Source organism: Danio rerio, chromosome 20, assembly GCF_049306965.1.
Source record: "Danio rerio strain Tuebingen ecotype United States chromosome 20, GRCz12tu, whole genome shotgun sequence".
Classification (NCBI taxonomy): domain Eukaryota; kingdom Metazoa; phylum Chordata; class Actinopteri; order Cypriniformes; family Danionidae; genus Danio; species Danio rerio.
This window is the reverse complement of record NC_133195.1, coordinates 29,328,686-29,355,068: the sequence shown is the minus strand read 5'-3', so window position 1 is coordinate 29,355,068 and position 26,383 is coordinate 29,328,686. Positions and strand designations below refer to the sequence as shown.

The 26,383-nt window shown below is 32.4% G+C and overlaps 1 protein-coding gene and 1 long non-coding RNA gene across 13 annotated transcripts in view; both read left to right on the top strand.

Moving 5' to 3' along the window:
- The window catches only part of LOC137488655 (uncharacterized), an 80,463-nt gene extending 69,502 nt beyond the window's left edge, over positions 1-10,961 (top strand). For 4 of the 11 annotated variants that reach the window (XR_012395734.1, XR_012395729.1, XR_012395730.1 and 1 more), the window contains one exon: positions 7,455-8,206. This is a non-coding gene — a long non-coding RNA (uncharacterized lncRNA). Of the gene's footprint in view, positions 1-7,454; positions 8,207-10,757 lie in introns of those variants that run through there. The other 7 variants (XR_011007790.2, XR_012395728.1, XR_012395733.1 and 4 more) reach the window with 5 other exon arrangements.
- A 4,198-nt stretch (positions 10,962-15,159) lies between these two features.
- exoc2 (exocyst complex component 2) overlaps positions 15,160-26,383 on the top strand; it is a 51,578-nt gene continuing 40,354 nt past the window's right edge. Inside the window, exons 1-4 of one of the 2 annotated variants that reach the window (XM_073932001.1) lie at positions 15,160-15,307; positions 21,668-21,796; positions 22,815-22,991; positions 25,647-25,773. In XM_073932001.1, coding sequence (XP_073788102.1) covers positions 21,679-21,796; positions 22,815-22,991; positions 25,647-25,773 — 422 coding nt within the window. In that variant the 5' untranslated portion in view covers positions 15,160-15,307; positions 21,668-21,678. 2 annotated transcript variants of the gene reach the window in all.

Genomic DNA, 26,383 nt, shown 5'->3' with positions numbered 1-26,383 from the left:
TGCATGGCACATCACTTTTTATGCATTTTGTTGACATTAATATGGATCTGTTTAGTTGTTTCCCCATCAGTTATGTACATTAGAGATTTATGTTACATCTAATGTTGATAAACAATGTTTATTTCATGACTTTAATTTTATGCGTGTTACCATACTGGTGTTTAGTAGCTGTGTGAATGACACTGAGCACCTTCTATATGCTGATACTCTTTTCTGCTTGTGGGAGAAGTTGATTGCGATGAGCATTGGCTCATTATGTAACTTCCTTATCTTAACCTGCATGTGGGTGTGCTAACATGTCTAACTGTGTAACAAAAGATGGGTAAATGTTGGTCATTTAAAATACAAACATATTACCTCTATAAATTTATAAAATACCGAAGTTTAACGTAAAAACGAGAAATTACTTTTACGGTTTGTACCGTGTTTTTAACGGTAAAGTACTGGCAAACACAGCTGCCGGTTTTTTACCGTAAAATTTACGGATTAATTTTTACAGTGTATATATATATATATATATATATATATATATATATATATATATATATATATATATATATATATATATATACGGCAGCTGTGTTTGCCAGTACTTGGCAGTTTATTCTTCTGTGATATCCCCAGATTAAAGGGACTAAGCCGAAAAGAAAATGAATAAATGAATATATATAACTCCTCAGTCGGCTTTCTATTAAGCAAATTTCTCCTTTTAGCCTAATTGTTTGGCGACGTCATAGACCAGAGCGAGAGGTGGCAGTAACACACCAAAAAGTTTGTTGTTGGCCACCGTAGAACAGGTAGAAGAAGAAATCATCATTCTCATCATCATAATAATTTACTTTTATTGGCCAGACATCAACCTCAGAGCTCCGTGAATATCAGTGCTGTCACTTATTGGTCCGTGATCGGTAAATGTAGCTTGTGTGGATGCTACAGCACTGCTTGACTAAAAAAATAAGAAAAGCTATTTGATTTATAAAATAGTGATGCTACCGCCATGCTACTGAGAAATGTAGTTAGGCTAGTAGCGTGAGCTGCGTGACTACTTGTAGTGACGCCACTGCCCAACACTGTTATTCCTCTTACCAGGATAGAGCGAGTTAGGGTCAGAGCGCAATGTCTAGCCGGCATCGCTGCCCCTTCAGATTTAAGTATGTATCAGGTTTAATAGAGTGGAGTTGGGGTGGTGAAGGGATGCTGAAGTCAAGAGAAAACAGAGTTATGACGTGTTAGACTATTTATAGGGGTTTGGTCTTGAGCTGGTTTGATAATAGAATGATTGTCAAAGATGAATTAGCCTCATCGAAAACTTATCCAGCTTCTCCTGAAATTTGTTTATAAAACATCACTTAGAACCTCTGGTCCTTAATGATTCATAATTACAAGTGATAGTTACTGGCACTTTCAGATTCAAAAAAGAGAAAAAAACACAGAACAAAATTATTATGACTACTGATGACATATTCATGAAGTGAAATGATCAGAATCTGAACATTATATAGATTATTATTTTTATTTTAATCTTTCATTCACTATCAAATTGAGCTCATGCACATGTATGTAATCTTACTTTTTCATGAACATTGCAGCATCCAGGATAAAAAACAAGTACATTTTTGATAAACAACTCAACATACACATAGATGGGTGAAATGTCTCTTTAAGTATATTAAAAATATATAAATAACATAATATTAATATGAATTCATCCATTCATCTTCCTTTATTCATCTGGGATCACCTCTGCAGAATGAACCGCCAACTTATCTAGCATATGTTTTACACAGCGGATGCCCTTCCAGCTGCAACCCAGTACTGGGAAATATTCATATACACTCATTCATACACACACACACACACACACACACACACACACACACTACGGCCAATTTAGCTTATCAATTCACCTGTACGGCATGTCTTTGGACTGTGGGGGAAACCGGAGCACCCGGAGGAAACCCACACTGAAAAAAAATATTTAGAAATGATTCCTTGGATTTACTAAATTTTTTTACGTTAAGTGGCTGTAAACAATTTATTTGGGCTGAATTTAAACAAACAAATTAAGTAGTGTTTTATTAAATTTAATTTGTGTGTTTAAATTCAACACAAATAAATTGTTTGCAACAGATTTGCAGACATAATATATTTCAGTGCACACAACATGGGGAGAGCATGCAAACTCCACACAGAAATGCCAACTGACCAGCTGGGACTCAAATCAGTGATCTAATTGCTGTGAGGCGACAGTGCTAATCTATCATCAATATGAATATAATAAATAATTTCTGAAAAACCTAGATTTTTTTTTTTGTTCAATTTTTAGATTTACAAGATTGTTTATGTCTCGTCATTTTGACTGGAGGTGCCAGATGGATTGTATCGTGCAATCAATATATATTCACACTATTACTGTATATATTGTAATCACCTTTAATGGGTTCTACCTAAGTTATTTCAACTTCAGAATGATGATCTTTACCACAGGACTATAATTTACTGAAACTTTCGCTGCTGTTCATTATCAGCAATCACTTCCATCAAAAGTCAAGTAAGCAATGATGTCAGGTCATTATGTAGAGCACGGGAAACACTTGCTCATTTGAAAGCTGTGGTTACTTTAACAGACTCAGACGTTTCCAATGAAAAGAGTAAGGAGACACTTTCTGAAACATTAGAAGGATTATAATGAACAGCTCACAAACTGAAAAATAAAGATTCTGTATCAACAGCTTCCATGGATAAAAATTAACATTCTTGTAGTTTTCTACTGCTCATAAGATTTATAAGTGGTCTTTTATTGTATTGTGTTGTGTTTTGTTTTGGTTTAGTTTAATTTAGTTTTGTGTTTTGCTTTGTGGTTTGGTTTGGTTTAGTTTTCTTTTGTTTTGTGTTGTGTTTTGGTTTAGTTTAGTTTTCTTTTATTTTTGTTGTTTGTTTTGTTGTTTAGTTTTTAGTTTTGGTTTGGTTTGGTTTGGTTTAGTTTAGTTTTTTGTTTTGTTTTGTGGTTTGTTTAGTTTTCGTTTTGTTTTGTGTTTTGGTTTAGTTTTGTTTTGTTTTTTTGTTTGGTTAGGTTTAGTTTAGTTTTCTTTTAGTTTTGTTTAGTTTTTTGTCAGTTTTTTGCTTTGTTTTGGTTTATTTTATTTTATTTTATTTTCACCAAAAGGTTATTTTGGAAACTTAAAACATTGCACAAAATATTATTTTAAAATATAATATAGCATATGTTTCACACAGCAGATGCCCTTCCAGCTGCAACCCATCACTAGAAAACACCCATACACTCTCAATCGCACACATACACTACGCCCTATTTAGCCTACCCAATTCACCTACAGGACATGTCTTTAGACTGTGGGGGAATCCGGAGCACCCGGAGGAAACCTACGCAAACACGGGAGAACATGCAAACTCCATGCCAACTGACCTGCTTGCTGTGAGGCAATTGTGCTACCCTTTGTGTGTTGCCCATAATATAATATAATATAATATAATATAATATAATATAATATAATATAATATAATATAATATAATATAATATAATATAATATAATATAATATAATATTGTTTTGGGATTCTGTTTAGATGTATTGTTTTGGAAGTTTTGGGGGAAATCATAAAGTTAATATTTTGGTATCGCAGCCAAAACATCTTTTTTTAAACAACATAACATAACACAACATTACATAACATAACATATATTTACTATGCTTTTTTCATTTTACCATGAAAAATGAAAAGGAAATGCATGCACACATGGCGTAAACATAAATCACAGCTCATAAAATTAATTGCAGCCTGAGTTTTATATGAACAAGTTTCTATGAATGAAAAAATCTTACACATGCACTCAGTGTTTGGAACAACAAACATGTAATTTAAATCCCGAAGCTCAACAACATGTGACAGTTTGTCCAGGACAGAGCCGGAATGAGCCACAAACACCTCGAACAAAGACCAGGAGCTTTATATCAGCGAGAGACATCTTATCTCAGCATTCAAATGCGTGTTTCATGAGTAACGATTCAGTTTAAGACACGCTAGCTGCCCACACCCCCTGTAATTATTGAAGAGACGTTGGAAAAAAAAAGAGGCAGAGTGAAACCGAGAGAAGCAGAGATGGAATGAATTGGTTGAGAGGAAGAGCAAAAACAGACGTTTGCAAATCTCGGAATGTTTTTAGTTTGATTGTTAATTGTTTGGTTGCAGCTGATCATGTTGTCTTTGAAACAAGTGGCACTGAATTGAACTGCCGTGCATTGTTTTGAGGGAGTGAATTAAAGTGTATTTAGGAGAGGGAAAGTGCGAGGCCGTGTTGCGTGTATGACACACAGTGTTGGAATGTGGGCCGCAGGCTCTGTACAGCCATCTATGTGAACTTTTGTAAACAAACTTATAGCAGGAGAGCAACCAGACCACACACAAACACACGCACATTACCATATAAACACTGATATGAAAGCAGTGCGAGTATGACTGATGGAAACAAGTTTTTAGAAAGACAATGGAGATTCAACATAACCTTTAGAAATCTGAAATCTGATGCTGATAGTATTTGCATGCTAGCTGTTGTACACATTGATATATCAGCACAACATACTTATAGACCTTTTAAACAAAATTGACGACAGTCAAATTTGATTGTTTTATTTAAATCTCTTAATTTTATTGTTATTTTCGTTTCATGACCATCTTTTATTATTTCTTTTTGAATTTTAATATTAGTCATTATTAAAAAATACAAATTATTAAAATGGTATTATACTGTATTATACTGTATTAACAGAAATCCCATACACACTCTTTTTGACAAAAATATTGTTTTATTTGAATCTTTATTTTAAATTTAATTTGATTATGAAATACAAAATAGATCAAATGTTACTGCTAAAACGTTTTTATTAACATTTTTAAAAGCTGTTTTGCTGTTATGTGTTTTTAAATGCAAAAATAGTTCTTTATGGGTGGAGTTTTGGGATTGTCTGTAATAATCATTACCAAAACAAACCATTGATGTCTGTGGTATGTGCTCATTCTAACACGCTGTTAAACGTGTGTGTGTGTGTTATTGTGTGTGCTGTTGTTTAGTTATTGATTCTCTGGTAATCATAACTGTGACTAATGTATACCTGGAACAACATTACCCCAACAATCCTGTTCCTACTGTACTTATGAAACGTATTAGGCAATGCAAATCATTTCCTGTAAAGGCCAAGGGAAAAGAGTTGAAGATAATTAAAGCAATGGAGAAGATTGATTCTCAATTTACATAGTCCCACATTGTCCTTTAATCTAATTCTACATCTAAGCACACACACACATACACACAGGTTCTGTTAAGCATAGCACACCAAATTATAAAGCGTGAGCATCTTACATTTCCAAACTGGTGTAAAAGAGAAAGTTTAAAAAATCTACTTCATTTTTGCTTCCAGTTTTATGATAAACCTGTTTATGATAAACAGGTTTGCAGGATCTGTTGCTGCATGCTTATTAAATTCAACATAAAGGTAATGAGAATCTTGATTTGGTTATTAGTTAGTTGGTAAATACTATACATTTTTAAAGAGCTAAAGTCCAATCCCCGGTGGATACAACAAACCAGAAAACGTGAAAAGTTAATGCAGTGAACAAACCCATAACTTTGCTTTGGTAAGCCTTTCTCTGCAAGCTTGTGAAAAAAGTACCACACAGATATTGTCATCCTAGTAATGTAGGAAGGAGATTATAACATTATTACTGTCCCTTAATTTACATGTTATTCATTCTGGAAGCGATAAAGATGTACCAGTTATAACACTATAGAAATGGTTTGTGCAAAGCAGGCTGCACAGATGAGCACAAAACACTATTTAGTGCAGAATAGATCCCTCCCAGAGTGAACTGCAGTAGTCCATTAGTAATGTTAAATCTCTGTTAGAGCTGGATTTAATGTAACAGTGAAAAAAATAGATTACTAAAAATTATATTAATGCAGTTATTAAATAACAGATGTCTCCATAGACTCTTAACGTCCAAACCAAGTGAGGTTATATATATAAAACATACTATATATTTTCACAAAATATATTCTTGCCAGACCTCTTTACCAGTGAGGGTCAGTTCAACACTGTTTCTGAAAAAAATGGTGAAAATAAAGTAGGAAAGCCTCATATTAAAAAGACGTTTTAGGCAACCTCAAGTAAAGTAAAATGTGTATCAAATGTCCTTTGTGCCGACTACCGTTAGAATTTTAAATACTGGGTTCTAAGTATGAAGTATGAGAATATGTAAATAAAGAGGAAATGTATGAGAATATGTATGAGGTTTTAAATAGAGTTTTTAGTGTGATATATGTGATGACATTGAATGTATAGGTGTTGTCTGTTATTCTGTGATGTGTGTAATGTGAACGGTGATGTGATTGTGTGGTGAAGCCAAAGATAAATTTCCACTTGTGGACAATAAAGTAAAGTAAGCAAGGTAAGCTGTCACTTATGGCCTCAGAAAATCAGAGGACCCTAAATAAATATCTAAAAGTGTAAATTATATATAACTTAATTTTCTAGCATATTTTGTATGATGAGAGTCTAAAAAATAAGTTTAATGTTTATTGCATCTGCACAAATTTGTTAATTTTTAGTTGTGAGTCCATTTTAAGAAAACAAATCATTTCAACAGTTTTACAAGATGCTTTATATGTTATTATTATTTTGCATTAAGACAAAATGTTGAAGGAGATTGAGTGGCATTAAATAAATCCATTAAAAATAAATTCAAGCACAAAAGGTACATTTCAGAACTTTTGGGCCCAATGGCCAGAATTGCTTAGGGCCCCCAAATTACTAAATTCCAAGATATGTTCTGAATGTGCTTGTTAACATGATTTGTGCCTAAAATTATCATTTATGAATGCGTATTTATTGTTCTCTACATAGTCAGGTGAATGATTTTTAACATTTTTAGTAAAGATAAGAGAATTGTAATGTTTATTTGCAGCATATAGAACAGAGCAGTAGCACACTAGTCGATAAGTTTAATCAATTTTTATTCCAAAACAGCTAGCTGGCATAAATGAATGTATCCACTAACTGTTCAGAAAGGTCCTGGTGCAGTCTAGAAGTTGTCACCTTTTACCCTTCATCATTTATCAGACAGCAAGTTGAGCATGTAAGACTTTTTTTAGCTTTTCCCTGACATTTTGGATACGCAAATCAATTGTTTTGCGGTTTTTGGCTAGTCAGAATAATGTGTAAAGGCTCCACCCTCCTCTGGAAGTCAGCAGCTCATTTGAATTTAAAGGAACAAGCTCAAAAATGCTCTGGTTTGATTACATGCTATAATAAAGGATGTTTGGGGTATTCTACAGTAACTTCAATTAACATATTTTTGTCTGAGGAAAATTACTTTATATGTTATGAAAAGAGGCATGATATGCCTCATTTAATAGCTTTCCTGTCTGTTTTCCCTCAGGTCTCACATACACACACTCACCAAGCTAGAGAACATTGTGTCATCAGCACCTCCATGTCCTGTTGTATGTTCCTATAACCTGCACCACAGGACTTCTTTCATGATATGTCGGAAGATCTACAGAGTGATGACATTTTCGTCCTTGATATGTCCTGTTTGTTTCATTTCTGCCATGCTTTTGACTATTCAGCAAGCATTCATCCCATGTTTGTGTGTGTATGTGAGAGAGCGCAAGAGAGACTGTGCATGTGTGCATGCGTGTGTGTGTTTGACATCCTGTAGGTGAATCAAAGTTCAGATGTTGTCTGGAGTGAGTGCAGAAGGTGAGAGAGTGGGTTGACACATCAGTCAGGTTTATATTGGCATTAAAATACCCAAGTGATTTACACAGAGTGGGTGGAGATAAGATCTCACTCTGACAGAGAGAAAGAGAGAGACGACGATGCCACATGAACAGACTATTGAATAGCTAATATTTATCACAAGCATTGCTAACATCAGTAAACATAAAAAACACTTCAAATCGTTGCTTTTTTACATTATACTGTATCCAAATAAATTTAAAAAAACTAATACTATTTTGTTTTTTTTAAACTAAAGTCTATTTTGTTACCTGAAGAAAGCATAACCTGACACTACATGGAATGAAATATAAACAAGTGTTAATATATATTCCTTCATAAAACTGAAACCATTTCTGTGTAATGAAATAAAACAATCATTACCTGAAATAAAATAAATTATTAAATGATAGTTATTTTATTTAATTATTATAAACATCATCATCATGATTATTATTATGGCAATAACAAAATTGTACTTTTACCATTACTGTTGTTGTTGTTATTATAAATAATATTTTAAATACACAATACAAAAGCAATTTTTATTCTCAATTAAATTGAAATGTTATATATAAGTGTTGAAATATATATATATATATATATATATATATATATATATATATATATATATATATATATATATATATATATATATATATATATATATATATGATACATAGCGATTAGAAGAACTAATTGAGTGTTTGTGTGTGTTTATCACATATATTTACATATTTGCATTTATTAAAAAGTTATTAAATGTTTAGAATATGCCCAATGGTGTATTAACATTGTTAAATAAATTGTGTGTTATACAATTGTTTAAATTTTATAAATAGTAATTTAATTATTAGCCTAAAGTTTTTCCTTAACTCACATCTTGCAGAAAATACAAATATTTTATTTTGTTATTTAAGGATACATGCTGTTTGTTACATGTGTATTTGCAGCTCAGTAGAACTACATCACGAGATATGTTAAAATGAAGGATCCTCTATAGGCTTTATGCAGTCGTTGAGCTGGTAAAAGCAGTAGGACGGTCGGTTACCCCTCCTGTCCTCCTCTGTCTCTGCAGTACAGGATGCCTTTCATCCACCCTTTCCAAGAGGATCAAAGCCCGTTAAAACTGACCCCGATGTATTTTTCTCTCACACACACGTAGTTTCCTCTGTCAGGTACCCCTTTTATCCACACAGTGGAAATGAGCCCTTATTTCCTTTTTAATGCTCTGCTCATTACTCACGTACGCACTTCTGCGATTGGTCTATACATTTTAATGAATATCCTGTCAACCTCAAACTAAACCTATTTACTCTGAGCTTCCGCCGGCTCGTAAATTCAGTGCAGCCGCAGTAAACAGGTTAGCTTTGCTTCTGTAAATATACTATTAATAATCTTAATAACATGCCTAGTTTTTACTAAATGTATATCACATTACTGTGCGATATTTCTCTGTCACACAGATACCGAACCAATCACTCATATTTTATATATTCTAGCAGAATATACAAGTCTTCAGAAGAGCATGATTGAGAATAACTGCTTCTTCAGCGCCCCCATCTGTTCACGTGCAGAATATACAGATCCTTTTTATTATTTATTTGCAAATTACAACAATAGACATGCAAGGAACGTCCGAATACGCACACAATCACCAGATTGAACTCAAGAACTGACAAACAGCCTAACTAATTAGCTAAATAAATATATTGATTATAGTTAGTGTTTTTTTACACATATGGTCATAGATATTTGCAGTCAAAAGAAGGTATTATATTATGTCTATTTTATCATGTAATGTTTTAACAGCTCCATTGGTGTTGCTTTTTTAGTGATATTGAATTTCTGTTAGCAGGTCGCAAGACAACCTCAAAACTTTGCCACAATAGTGCTATCCCAAAAATACATACAAAACAAAGTCATTAAAAATATCTTGCTATATATTGTGCTGTAAAATACATCAAAAAACACCTTATTTTAACATTTTCTCTTTATATATCCAGTGTTGTGCAAATATTGATGCTAAATGTAAAATATTTTTAGCTAATTGTTCTTTTAAAAAGTAGGAAAACTTTAAGTTTAGCCAAAAACTTTTGAGTTAGTTTAACAATGCAGTTATGTCTGAACGGGAAACCTAAATACAAAGGGTATTAAATCAAAATTGGTTGTTTAAATAAAGTGACCAGCACTATTGTTATAATTGAATGTATTTTTGAGTGATAATAATGCAAAAAACATATATTGTGTTTATTTTTTTATGTTCAGTGATTAGCAAAATGCCCATTAAACATTGTATCAGAAAATATTAGTGATTTATACAATGTTGACTGTCAAACCACAATGACTCTTGCTGGTCTTGTCTTTTAATACAAATAATAAGCAAAACATTTACAAATAAATTAGCTTTTGCAAATAGAAAAATACTGAATAACACAGATAAAACAAATGACTGAACAGAAATAATAAAATGATTATATATTCAGATTTGACAATCTTAGTATCCTGTTTGGATGACAAAAAGATAGATACATCTAAAGAGATCTGAATTAAATGGTTTTAAAACTTATTATAAAATATTTATTTATTTACTTATTATTTGTGGTGCCATATGAGCTATCATTGCCAACCTATGCAATTTTAGTAGCTTTTGATAAGAGTTTGAATTTTAATTCTGTTCATTTTAGTTTTTATGAAATGTAATATTTTTTGCAAGTTGTCATTTTGCCATATTGTTTGTATGTCTAGTATTTATTTATAGTTAAATATTATTTGTTTTTTGATGATTATTTTTAATAAAATTATGTATATATTCTTTCATTTATTATATATATTCTTTAAAAAATTATATATATATATATATTTCATTAAGTCAAGAGCTGTCTGGAGCTCAAAATAATGTTATTGTAGTAATAGTGCTCTGTGAGAATCATGTTTAGGTGTGTGTGTATGTGTGTAATAGGAAGCCTATTCACAGCATTTCCTGTGCTGGCTCAGGACCCATGGGAACACACTGACGAACACATTCAAGCAGAACAATAATCCAGAGTAACTTCATTCTCTTGCCATCTGAGAGTAAAAGTCCATTTCAAAAACATCCAAAAACTTAAGATGTGTCCCAGCGCTAATTTGTATCTTAAAAATAAACTCCTTTAAAATTCATTCTGAAATAATTGTCTGTCTGTTCACCTTCACTGTAAGAAAAAAAACAGGAGCTGCCTTTAATTTTTAAGTTAAATCAAATTAGCCTTACAAGTCATTTCAACTAACATTGCATTAAACTGACAATAAAATATCAAGTTAGGCCTCGCATAGCTTAAAAAACTGAGTTGAAACATGGATGTCCCATTTTAATAAGTTTAGTTAACATTTTAAATGTGGGCAGCACGGTGGCACAGTGGGTAGCAGGCCCGGATTGGCTAATTGAGAGGACCAGGAGAATTACCGGTGGGCCGGTCCGTTTTTTGGCCGCGAGGGCCAGTGTCCTTAGCTGCTTGCACTCTCAGCAGTCGCACTTTTTTCATTTATTCATTTATTTGACCATAACCTCACTCTTTTTATACATTATTTTGCCGCAGCTCCGCTCTTTTTATTTAGTTTCTCGCAGTTTATCGCAGGTTGTGGCTGGAAGGGCATCCTCTGCGTAAATGATATGCTGGATAAGTTTACGGTTTATTCCGCTGTGACGGCCCTTGGTTAATAAAGGGACTAAGCCAAAAAGAAAATGAATAAATAACAAATTAACCATAAAAATGTGACCATGGCTTACATTTACACATTTGGCAGACGTTCTTTTCAAAAGTGACTTACCCACATTCAAAAATACTGTAGTAATTCATAGTAATCATAGTGTTTTTGAATCATAATATAGTAAAACAATATTGAATTCATTGTAAAACAATTAATTCTATGGTAACACAGCAATTATAAACAAACACTGTATGTTTCAGGGTTTATTATACAACAATACACTACAGTTTACTGTAGTAACAACAAAAGTTTACTTCAGCATTTGCACAGTAAAAATTCCAACTGACAAATTGTTAACTCAGTTTAAAATTCTAATTTAGGTATATTTTAGGTATAGGTATATTTAGGACATATTTTTGAGCTCAGTGTTGAGTTTACTCATGAAAACTTTTCAACATGTTTAGAACTGTTTGATCAATGAAAATAATGAAATCTCTTGAGATGTAAAATAAAAAAATAAAAAAAACTTCCTGCACCTTTAAACATTAAAAGTTGAGTTAACTTAAAATTTTAAAGCATTTTGAAGCTTCAGTGGTAAAAGTGGTGCCAAATAATTTTTAAAAATTGAGTTGAATTGACTTATTCCATTGACTTAACCCAGCATTTCCATTCATTTCATCCATTCATTCATTTTCTTTTATTATTCTGGAGTCGCCACAGTGGAAAGAACCGCCAACTTATCTTTGTACTGTGGGGTAAACCGGAGCACTCGGAGGAAACCCACGTGAACACGGGAAGAACATGCAAACTTCACACAGAATTGCCAATTGACTAAGCCAAGCTTGAACCAGCGACCTTCTTGATGTGAGGCGACAGTGCTACCCACAGTGCCACCGTGCTGACCCATACCAGCATTTTCAATCAACTTAAAAAAATGATTTGGCACTTCAACCATGGAGTTGAATAAACTCTCAATTTCTTTGCAGCTGGTTGCTTTCAAATTTCAAGTTAACTCAGCTTTTTGTTTTTTAGCGTGATATTACAGATTACCATTTTATAATAGGTAATACTTCATTAGTGTTCATTAACAAAGGTTGTCAATACTGTACAGTGTAATACACTTTACTATAGTATTTATTAATGTGAGAACATTGACTTTAATGCAACTGTTATCATTATTTGTTTTCCCTGTGAATCAAACCCATGCATGCACTCCTGTTTCAGCTAGAGGAAGACTTATTAATCATTTCATCTTCACAGCGCTGTGAAAGTCTGTCCTAATGCTGACGTTTGTGGTCAGTTTGAGTTTTATTACCGTGTTGTGACCTATCTGTACTAATTGCCTCTCTAATATCAGGAATGTGGAACCGTCGTCAACGACGGGTTAAAGCTGAACAAACAAACTGTGCTGATCTTAAGTGACTTATCTTATTTTACTAACATTTTCTCTGTTAATTAGCTGAATGGCTGTTTTGGCGGTGGCCCTCTTGAGAAAATAGCCAAGGCTTCATGACGTGTTTACACTGCTGAACATCCCTTGTGATGCCGTCACACGCAACACATTGGATTTGATTCCTTAGATTAGTTGAGAATGATTGAAAAATTGTAGATCCCATGAGCCCAGCAAGGCTTTATCTGAGGGAAAGTATCTCTGCCGTGCACTATTTAAGGAGATAAGAGAGGGCATAATGGAGCTCGGAGCTTGGGTGGTCTGTGTTGTGTGGTGTTATGGTGCGGCGCTTTCCCAGAACAAGTGGAAGTAATGCCATATGCATTGTGAAAATGGTTCATAATCGAAATGTGACCTCACAGGGTGGCTTTGATGTTGTGTAATTGAAATACAATTAGTTAAATTGAGTGTTGCACAAGAGCATAAAGTCCAAGGGAAACTGTGGAATTTCAGATGATGTACAGACCTGCTGTGTGAAATATTTGATCACTTTCAAGTCATAAATGGAAAATAATTCCAACAGCTCTTACTTATATTTACACATTTTACAACATTGTGTTTTTTTCTACATTAGGGTGTTTTGCTTAATTTTCAGTTTTTCCATGTAAAAAAGTAACATGGTGTACATTTTTATTAGGATTTACAGTAGACAGACACCCACTAAACCTATATATATATATATATATAAAAAAAACAGGCAGCTGTCTCTCCAGAATCCTCAATTTAACACAAAATTTGTAGCAAAATTTAGAGGAGCTTAAAATCTTTTATACTGTTTAGTGATACTGACTTCCCACAAATATTGGCCACAGTGTAAAAAATATCCATAAGCTAACAGTTTTCTGTATTTTGTGATTTCTGTTAAATTCCATGATGTGATCTCGATCTTTTTTCTAACAGTTATTGACTTTAAAAAGTTACTCTCAATGACATGACTTAGTCTGAAGTGAAACTGTATATTGTCTGGGTTGGTGGTGTACATCATGATACAAAAACTTTGTAATAAACTGCATGAACATTTTCTGTCTGTTGTGGACTTAATTCCCTCTATATTATTTCTTATATAATATAATATTTAAAACTACACAAATGTCAAAAAAGTCAAATAAAAGTTTCAACATCAATAATTGACCAGGCGGAGATCAATGCTGCAATTTGTACACAATCAATAAAAGTAAATAAACAAAAACAAAACATGAATTATAAAATACGGAAACTATTTTTTTGCAACCAGTGTGTGTGTGTGTTTCTTTACCAGATTCAACTTAATAGGCTCTTTCAGGTCCAGTATTGATGCCACCTTTCCAGGACTCTAGCAGATGTTTCAGGTCTAAATGGAGTCTAAAATATTGGGATTCGCAGAAGGAGGGAAGTGCAAAGCAAAGAGCAGAACATTATTTAAGTAACAGTTCACCCACAATACAAAACTTATCACCTTCATGTCATTTGTTATTCTCTAATGCTCAAATACCCTCTCAGCTTACTGTTAAACAAATACAGAATTTTATTAAACTTATATTAATCTCTTCCGTGACATACATTTATTATTATCACCAGAAATGACCATGAAGGTATGCTTGGTCATTTCAACAACTCTGGAAATACACAATCTCAATCAGTCTCTACTCAGCCATCATCACAGTCAGGGTCTTGTATTATTGTATGGAGAACTGTGGCTGTTAAAAAACAACACATTAGTATCTAACCCATATGCATCACCTTCAGATCTATTAAAATCTATTCATATATATATATATATATATATATATATATATATATATATATATATATATATATATATATATATATATATATATATATATATATATATATATATATATATATATCGCTCTATCTATGTCAGTCATCTTGTTTACATCATTATTGTGGTTTTAAACAATACTTCAAGTTGATAAAAATTAAATGTGTGAAAATGTGCTTCCAAACACGACGGTTTAGCTGTCTTTCAATCAACAGTCAGCAGATATTTTCTTGCAAACGCCAACAGCCAGGAGTTCAGCAGTATGTTACCTGTCAGCTGTCATTTGTATGCATTTACATTAAATAAACCAGAAACAGCAAGTTTCTTAAAAACGAATTACAATTTTACAATTGAGTGTATTGTGTCTGACATTGCATCTCTGAGACATGCAGTGTTACCTCCCATATCCAAGTCTGCATCCAGACACTTGCAATTATTGGGTCATGTTTCTGTCATGTGATTGGTCGTGTGGGCGGTGCCGCTGCACCCAAACCGGAACTATTTTTCAGAGAAAAGAAGCGGTGCATTTACTTTTCATTGCTTTAAGTAAAGTAAGTAATGGCGTTGTTTTTCTACTCCACTAGTAAAGAAGCGTTGTTGTTATTATGAGGTAAAATGCTTGTCTGAATTAATTCGTCGTCGTCGCCTCGCCATTATTGTCAGATTGTTTTTTAGCATTAGCCAGTGTGCTATATGTCAGAGCCCCTGTTTATCTTAATGGTTAGTTTGATAAATTCGCTATAATCATCACCATCGCGCTATGTGCACAGCAAATACGCCATGCATTTACTGTTATTTTGAAACAGCTCATTTTTCATTTAACGAATAAACTGCCTCTGTTAAGGCTCTCCGTCATTGCAATGTTTAACGTTACATACAGCTAACGTTATATCAGTATCAATTTTCATGCATAATGATTTTAACAAGGTAGGAATGCATATGTATCTTCAATTCGATTTGACTGAAGCCTGATAACTTGATTTTATTATTGTGTAATCAGTATCATTTGTTTCATTTAGTGACAGATGTAACATCTTGTTTTGTTTTGGGGTCTGAAAACAAAATGAGCATTCAGACATGATCTGTTTTTGCTTTCCTTCCGTCTCATCTTCAGTTTTCTTTTAAATGAGTATCAGTGTTAAATAATAGCAGCAACTTAAAATGCAACCCAGAACTCCGGCTTCATTGCTTTTTATTTCTTTTGATGCTCGATATAACTGCAGCTGAAATCATAATGTAAATTAAAATCAGATCATGGTTAACTCTCAGTGATGGTACTAATGAATTGTTCGTTTTTCGTTTGTTTACTATTGAAAGCATATTTTCTGTTTTGTGTTTTTGGCTTTGACTTTGTTCTCTGACACTGCAGATTGAGGTAAAGTTGGTTTTATATTCGCACATTCATTCAATTACAGATTGTGACATGCTCCCTACATGGTTTACCATGGTTCTTTGAATACTCAGACTAGGGCTGCTCGATATTGGAAAAATTTCACATTGCGATATTTTGTTTTGCTGCAATAATATTTGACTAGATATTTTTCAAGACACTTCTATACAGCTTAAAGGGACATTTAAAGGCGTAACTAGGTTAATTAGGTTAACTAGGCAAGTTATTGTATAATGATGGTTTGTTCTGTAGACTGTCAAGAAAAAAAAATTGTTTAAAGGGGCTAATAATTTTGACCTTAAAATGTTTTATACCAAAATTAAAAACTGCTTTTATTCTGGCCAAAATAAAGCAAATAAGACTTTTTCCACAAGACAAAATATTATCAGACATACTGTGAAAACTTCCTTGCTCTGTTAAACATCATTTGGGAAATATTTAAAAAAGGCAAAAACATTCAAATGAGGGCTAATAATTTTGTCTTTAATTGTATATTGAGATATGAATATAATGATGATTCTTTTAGCTCTATTTGTAAAGATTTCATTCTTTTAGATTGATGTGTGATGAAGTCTTTTTTATATGCATGCAGTGCATTTGCTTAAATGATTATAAATTGCCAGCAAAAATGGTTTTCTGGGGAGTCTAACAGTATTCAAGTAGAGAAATTGATCCATCAAATGTAAAATAACATGGTCATCATTGTATAAATAATAATAATAATTAAAATATATATTTAATTTTTTACTCTATAGCAATGATCTAATCCTGCGAAGTGACTTGCGGATACACACATTGCATCCATTGATATATTGTTCAGCCCTAATTTAGAATAAAATGACATGTAGCTGTGACTTAAGAACAACATTAGCACTATTTAATTGTCTGTGAAAAATGTTGTACTTTGATAGTTGTTGGCTGCTAATAGAGTTTCACTATTTGAATGTTGCAAACAATACTTTTCTGAAATTATATTATGGAGAAATGTGTGTGAATGTGTCAGTAGGCTGTAGAACTATGTGTTGCATACACAAGCGGATAATAAACAAAAACAACTATAGAACTGCACAATCTAACGTTTCAGCATCAATATTGGAATGTGTGCATTTGCAATAGCCACATTGCAACCGGAGTTGGGATTATTATTGTTGATCAGCAATGAGGAATGTACAGTGCTTACATTATACTATGCATTTAATTATTCAACAGGGGCAGGACAAAATAGTGATATGCATGAGGTGATGCTTCTCGTTATATAGTCTCATATATCAATGGTGCAATTCTAAGAACTATATGTGCTGTTAATAAAAAAAAATGCATCCTAAATCTTTTTGATGTGTTATCCACTCTTCATTTACAAATATCATGATATATTGTGGATGTTTTTCTGGTGATATATTGCTCATATCGTGATCTATCATAACCACGGGCAAAATATCATGATAATATTGTATTGTATTACTGTACCTGTATATCCGACTACTTATTTCACATTTATGTTAATTATTTATTCTTGCAATTTTTTTAATTCACTATTCTACAAGAATATTCCAGTCAATCTAATTTAATGATTTAATTCCAAACAGAGCTATTAAAGTCATCTGCCAAAATTGTATTAAAGCAAAATAAAATATTGCTGTGTCAGATTTTTTTTTTTGTTTGTTTGTTTTAAATATTTTGCAGCCCCACTGTCTTAAAAAGCACCAGCCACAATTATTTATTAAAAATTTTTTTTTGTAATTGTCAAAATGCAGTCAGTCAGTATGGTGCTCTGAAGCTGAATGTTTTGTTTAGGCTTCTGCCATTATATCTGGTGGATGTGAAGTGTTGAATTGTCCTGCCGAGTGAGTGTGTGCTGTAGGTCGGGGGTCACTGTGTTTATGGAGGGGGCTGAGTGTTGATAGGAGGGTCGCTGGTAATTTGTCTGAGACAAGCTCTTTATTCCATAGAGACTCTCAGGTGTCAGTCGTTTAAGCAGTCAATCACTCCCAAATGCTTAATGCCACACAGTAAGAGTGTGTGTCTTTGACTTTGACTATTTTCACTTCCAAAACATACTATTTTGTTGTAACTGAACAGTAGGATCCCCTTTTTTCTCTCTGTTTTAATTTTTTTAAAGATACATTGATGGTTCTGAGCTGACATTTGTAATAAACAATAAATAATTTCATAGAAAACATTTTCATGTGATTTTGATAAATATTACTGAAATGTATGGTCTTTAGTTTGTGCTGGAAAAAAAATGCTGTAGAAAAGCTTTTTGTTAATGTGGGACCAGATGACCCAGTTAAAGTTATTTACATATTCTGGTTATTTGCTTATTCTAGTCATTTAAACATTTATTATAAAAGTAAAATTAAGTATTTTTATAGTTTTGCCATTGCAACATTTTGTCAGCCCCTAAAAATTAATTCATTAAATTTTGTTACTTGGACTTAAAGTCTTAAATCTATACAATAAATCCAGCAGAACCTCTGTTTAAACAAAAGAACAATGTTATAAATTTTTAATAAATATATTGCAGTTCTTTATACGCAGCTCCTCTGTCGTATAATTAAAAAAAAAGTCTCCATAGGCTGCAGGTTGCATACAATGATTGTAAGAGGATAGGTGTAGTGCAAGTGAATTATTTTGTAAGGTAAGAGTTCGATCGATGCGCTTTGATGAGAAATTTGATCTATACATTTATCTGTCAATTGAAGAATTTTCAGAATATCATTTTAATGTGTTGATAAATCCAAGGCTTACTGAAGTCAATATCAGTCACCTTTGATGAAATATTGGCATAACTGTCTTTTTAATGTATACTCTGTTGTTTGTATTGTTTAGTTTGTCTTTAGTACTATTAAACATAGTGTCTAGAATAAAGAATATTATTATAGGTAAAATAGAAAAACAAAGCAGTTCTGTATGTGCATTGTGTAATATGCTGTTATAATGTGTAATTATATAGTTACATATGTAATATACATCTGTTTGTACAGTTGAAGTCAGAAATATTAGCCCTCTTTGAATTTTTTTTCTTTTTTAAATATTTCCCAAATGATTTTTAACAGAGCAAGGAAATTTTCACAGTATGTCTGATAATATTTTTTTTTTTGCAGAAAGTTATTTGAAAGCCATTTTAAGGTAAAAATTATTAGCCCCTTTAAGCTATATATATTTTTCAATAGTCTACAATTATCGTTATACAATAACTTGCCTAATTACCCTATCTTGCCTAGTTAACCTAAGTAAGCTTGTTAAGCCTTTAAATGTCACTTTAAGCTGTACAGAAGTGTTTTGAAAAATATCTAATATCTAATATCTAAAATATCTAATAAAACTATTATGTTTTGAAATGTGTTGTAAACATCTTTGTAAACACATTTCTTTCTCTTTTTTTAAAGGAAGCTACTTTATAGGTTATTTCTTTGTTCATTTAAAAAAATTTCATTGTTGTCTTATTGATCTTATTCTGTAATGTGGAAGTGCGCTCATTTTTGTGGTTATCTTTAGAACTTTCAATTCAGTTGCCTATGGGAGAAATTAATAGGAACCATTTATAGCAGAAAACTGTCAAACTACTTGTTCTACAAACAAAGATGTTCATGCCTATACATAAAAAGTAGAATAATATAATAAGAAAATATCAGTTTGCAACATCAAGAAGCTTAAACTGCTATTTTAGAAAAAATCAATATGGAAGCGAATGAGACTGTCTCAAGCTAAAAAGATTCCAATGGCTGCGTCCGCTCGTACATGAAGAATAAGGGCAATAATACTTTCTATTTTTTATTAAAATAATGCCCTCTTCTCTTCCACCCAAAATATCAAAATGTATTTTAAATCCAATTTAAAAATATTCACATAACATTTGAACTATAGACATGGGACTTTCAAGGTATACTGCGGTTTGGAAAAGTCCATTCCTATGGTATACATGTATGTAAGATTTTTTTTGTTTGTTTTAGTTTTTTAGGACAACAGTATCTCCAGCAGAAAACAAAATACCCAAAGATGCCATTTTCAAATTGTGAAGAAATCTGTGTTTTTGAACTAATGAAGAGAGCAGAAGTCAATGATTCATTTAAATTTTTTAGCCTGACATGTTTACTGCTCCTAAAAATGTTAAATGTTTCTCAGCATATGATATTTTGTGTTCAAAGGGGGAAAGAGTTTTAGTTTTTTTTTTACCCATACATTTAAAAAATATATATTTTAGAGCAGTAATCAGAAAACCATGAAACCATGATATTTTTATCCAAGGTTATCACACCATCAGAGTCTTACACCTCTCATTCAAACTTTAAATTTGATGTAAATTTTAAATAAAATAATAAAATATGTGCAAAAAAAAAAACTAAATAAAACCAATAACATCAACTAATATCTAAATTTGTCAAAGTGCTCACATCGCTGCAGTGAATATATGTCTGAGTACACTGATAGACTGAGTTTGCATTATTAGTTGTGGCGGGACGTCTTCTCAATCCGTACTGTGGACTCTGTGGTCTGCTGTAGAAGTCAACCATCACCATGTCCCCCTTTATCTCTCTCTCTGGCCCATACCAGAGACCACACATACACAGAAACACACCCTCTAGGACCACACAGAGACAGCCACGGGGTCATGCACGCAAACCGCCCTAGAGCTGTCAGTCTTGAGCTCCGTCTGAGTGTTTGTAAATGAGAGAATGTTTGTGACTGAGAAAAAGCCGAGTTCTGAGCTACCGTAGTAATATTGTATGTTAAAGCTGCACGCTTCTGGATAAACTGGGAAAAAAAATTTTATTATACAAATACAAATTATTTTTGTTTGTTTGATATAGTAAGATCATCAGTCTCCCATGATTTCAAATAAATTGTAAATAAAATCTTACCGCTTTAAAATTGTTTTGTTGAAATTTTTCTAGTCTTCTCAAACTAATCAGACTGACTAAATATTTTAAGTTAAGCTTATTGTCCTGTTTTAAGTTGAAGTAACAAAACATTTGTTGTCATAACTTTGTCATATAATTTTTTTTAAGTGTAGACAACTTTAGGACAAAAAGAAATTGTGTTGATTTTTATTTGCTGCAGTCTGTTTTTATAAAACATATTATTTTATTAGTTCATTTAATTTTTTAAACACTCAGTTCAGTTCACTCACTCACACTATTTCATAAAGAGTGAAAAAGCTTTTGTCAGAATCTCTATTCAGTGACAAGTACATGTTTATTAGTCGCTTGTTATTTATTGGTGGAACAGTGTAAATGCTACACTATCAGGAATAAAGGTACAAGTTCTATTACTGGGATGGTGCCTTTTGAAAAGAGACCACTGTAGTTACTGCACTTGTGTCTTTATTTCTGAGAGTGTAGCAACATTCTTTTAAACTTGCGTTTAAATGGTGGTTGATCGCTATTGTAGATGTCAGTGCTTGTATCCAACAATAAACTATTTTTATCCCAGTACTTGGAGCTAAATACAAAATAAATAGTAAACTAATGCTAACTAACAATACTGATTGAAAAGACCAAAGACTGAAGCTGTTTCAACCATACATTATGACTGCTTTTTCTGGGTAACTCATCTTAAACAAAACACTGTCTCATTTAGGTGTGTGAAGGATGTCTCGGGCCCGCCAGCCTCCCTTGGTGACAGGCATCTCACCTAATGAGGGTGCGCCTTGGACCAAAGTTACCATTCGAGGGGAGAACCTGGGCACCGGACCCAATGATCTGATTGGTAATATACATTCACAGCATAATATACATGCACAATTGCAAGTAACAGATACACAAACCCTTGAAAAAAATTAACATTGAACATTTTTGTGCCGGTAAGATTTATTTAAATAAAGAAATTACTACTTTTATTCAGGAAAGACTAATAAAATTGATGACAAATGGCAGACAATACTTAGATAAATACTTTAAGATAAAAAAAATACATATTTCTGATAAATGCTTTTTGTTTGAACTTAAAAAAATCTTGAAAAAAATCAAAGCCTTTTTCAACCTAAATTTTAAAATTGTATTGTAAGCACCAAACTGTTTTACATGTAACAATGAAGACTGGCATAACGGTGCTGAAAATTTTGTTTTGCACATGAAAGAATTTAAATTAAACAGAAAATTACTTTTATGTAATTATAATTTTTTATATTATATTATTTTATTTTATTTTATTTTATTTTATAATTAAGCTGCAATAAACTATAACCATGCAATTTGGTGACAATTACTTGACCTAAACATCAACACACATGAAGTTGCATGGCCATATTTTATTGTTTAATACTTATATAATTAATACAATATGATATAATTATAATAATTTAATTCCAATCTATACATAAATAAATGTAATTCTGTGTCTTTAGTTTGTAAGAAATGTCTTTGTGTGTTAGCTTGCTTATTTTACTTAATTACGTCCATTTAAGTACACATCATTGTAAGTGCTGTAGTTCAAACCACTCACTTTCCACTGCTGTTTGTGTGAATGTTTTCAAACTATAGACTTGGAGAAACACAGACTCCTCAAAACTTGTTATTAATGACGTAATTTGTTTTGCTAACAATTATTTTGGGAAACACACCCCAGAGCTACGAAAAGAAATCTGATTAAATGGCTTGATTGGCTCTTGACGGTCAGATGGCATCAGATCAGCAAATTAAGTGGGATTATATATTGGACATGAGATGAGCCAGAATTGTCTGTTTAATTGACTTCATCTGGTCTTCGTTGCTCTCCCACACCGCAGGTCTGTCCATCTGTGGTCATAACTGTTTGCTGACAGCAGAATGGATGTCTGCAAGTAAGATAGTGTGTCGAGTGGGTCCTGCTAAAGATGACAAAGGCGAGATCATCGTCACCACCAAAAGCGGAGGCAGAGGGACGTCCACCGTATCCTTCAAACTGCTCAAACCAGAGAGAATCGGTGAGCACAAACACTCAGTGCCCTCAAACACACACATACACACACTGTATTTACACTGTTATTCTTAAACTGTTCGTTCCTAATGATAGGTTGTAATTAGGCATGGGCTTAAGATTCTGAAGGTATGAGATCCTTTGATAAAGATATTACTGCAGACTACTGCTCTAAAATATGTTCTTTTTAAATGCCTGGGTAAAAAAAAAAAAAACTTTTATTAGATATAAAGGAAACCGCTGCACTGTTCAGGTCCATGCTTGTATGCTAGTGCATAAGGGATTTAAACTTTCAAATATTAGCTAAAACATGAGCTGAGCAGTAGCTTTTGATATGGATGCTTGATTGCTGCTGGGCTCTAGATACTGTTGTCCTAAATAAATAAGATAGTCTTTGACATTTCACAAAAAAATAAACTTATACATATACAACAGGAGAGGTATAACATAAAATTTTAGTTTTTTTAAAAACCTTGACTTTTTCAAAGCGGTTATCACCCCATGCCTAACTGTCAAGGTTATTATAATTTAGTTTTTTTTTTGTTTTGTTTTTGTTTTTTTGGAAATTAGATTTTTATTTTTATTTTTCTTGAAATAACATGCAAAACCATACAATTATATAAAATGTATACAGGTTCTTCATAATTTACACATTTGTTTATCAATTTAGAAAATAAATAAATAATTCAACAACCAGTAACAAAGTATAAAAAATACTAAAAATAATAGTACAGAGCATAACAGGAAAGGTACATTCACATTTCAAGTGAGGAAATGAATATTTCCCACATATCTTTTTCCTTGGAATTATCATTCATTTTGGCCAACATTTTCTCATATGATACATTCTCAATCATGGATTTCATCCATAATTTAAGTGTAGGGCATTGAATATCCTTCCAAAACCTCAGTGTTATATGCGCTGCTGTAGTAATGCCCAAAATTACAAGGGTGAACTCATCAGTTGTAACATTTGAAACCTCATTTTTGTCACCTAAAAGGCATATCCTGGGTGAGAGAGGGATATTAAATCCCAAACATCTACCTAATTGTCTTAACACAGATTCCCAAAAGGGTTGAATCTTTGTACAATCTTTGTTGATTTGGATAAATTTGCTGTATATTTCAGTTTAGTTTTAATTCATTTTATTAATGATTTGTTGTGTTTAGTTTAGTTTTATGTTTAGAACATATTTTTATATATTTAGTTTAAGGAGTTATCAGAACACATCCACTGTTGACCCAAGCAAAGTTTAGTATTTGCGCAGCTCACATTAACTCATGTGCAAACCTCATAGTAATAAAAATAAAATGATTGTCTGAACAAACCAAAATCATACAAATGCATCAAATAAACGTAAAAATAGGAAGAATTCAGATGAATGTCATATTAAAGTTCAAACTGTATAGTTTATCATGCCTAGTTTACTTTTTTGGCAAATGAAGAAAAGATAGAACACGTTTTGCATTTGTTGAAAATATGTTTTTGTGTATAATCTTGGTCTTGAGTGATATGTTTGGCTGTAAAAGCGCCATCTACAGGTACTTTTATTTTATTTACAGGTTTTTTTTACTTTTATATTACAGTCACAAGTCAGTCACAGAACCAGTGCTTATAAATTCTGAAAATGCTTGTTTCATTTAGCTTATTATTATTATTTTATTTTAGTTAGTTCTTCAGTGACTGCTGTTAGTCTCGTTTAGTTTTAGTTTTTCATCTATTGTAATTTTATTTTAGTTAATAAAAATGTTTTTTTTTTGACGAATAGTTTTATTCTTAGTTTTAGTTTTGATTCATTAAAATAACCTCGGCAACAGTACAATTATTGTCTTTTTTTGTAATGCATGTTTAATAAACCAAATGTTATTTGATTGGTAAATAAATTGACAGGAAATTCAAAAATAAATCATTTTAAATTTGAATATATTAATAGCACGGGAATGCGATCTGTCAAGACGTCACTCATGCAGAGGTTAAATTATACTATTTCTCTAATGAATTATGACTAGTTAAATAATTACATAATCAAATTCTAGTGTGCAAAACTGCCTTGTGTTTCATTTACAGTTTTTGCATTTTGTACCATTTATTTTTTGGTTGCACTACGAGATTTTATTAGTTTGTTAGTTAATCTATATAATAATAAACAATATTTGTACATCGTTTATTAATAATGTAGTTCAACATTTACTACAGCAATATTAATGCTTGATGCACTAACAGTAATGTTAACTTTATTTCCATTAACTAATGTTAACAAAGATCAATAAATACATTAAAAAAAGGAATTGTTCATTGTTCTTGTTAGCAAATGCATCAACTATCATTAACGAATGTAACCCTATTGTAGTGTGCTGTTCGTATTTTCTTATCTGCTGTTTCGAAAATGAACTGAACCATGACTTTACACCAACATGCATGTCAAACCGTAATTCTTGGTTGGTGTTGCACTACTTGATACACGCTTAACAATATATATATATTTTTTTTACTATCAGCACAATATTGTTCATGTAAACATGCTCAATTTTCCTCATAGGCTAAATAATTCAGTTTGATTGATCGCACACCCTCTTTTAAATCCACACACACTGTCTTTGAAGATGGCAGAAGATTTAAAGTGGCCGACGCATGAGAACGCTCATGTTTCTGTGTGTTTAGGCATTCTGGATCAGTCTGCGGTCTGGGTTGATGAGTTGAATTACTATGACATGAGGACCGATCGGAACAAAGGAATCTCTCCTCTCTCTTTGAGGCCGGCAAACCCTTTGGGCATTGACATAGACAGGTACAGAAACGTTTACAAGCAAATTTGTGTTGTCCTCTTATGAACTTACAAAGTATTACATAGTATACAACTATGCCCACACAACACTGTACTCACACACGCACACACACACACACACACACACACACACACACACACACACACACACACATGTGCTTCATTTCTGACTCTCTGATTAAAACACACTCTCACAAAAACCAAAACAAATGCATTTCCACACACACTTCACCCCAAAAGCACTGCTCTATGTTTATAGAAGTGGACTGCTGTGTTTATAAGGAAGGAGGTTCAGCAGAAAGTAGAAACAGCCCATTGTGTGTATGTCTTCTACCTGGGTGATGTCATTGGTTCAACATTTCCTTTGATAGGAAGTAAAACTCTTCCTTTCCCTGATCTTTACAGCACCGCTGACCTTTTACTTAGTTATATCTACATATTCAGACCAAAAGTCTGGAGTCTGTTTAATAAAAAAAAAAAAAATGCTCATTTATGCTTATCAAGGCTTCATATATTTGAGCTAAACTACTGCAAAAACAAAAATGTATGTAAAACAGTTATTTATTTTGGTTATTATCAATTGCAAAAATGCTTTTCTTACTTAGATTTATTG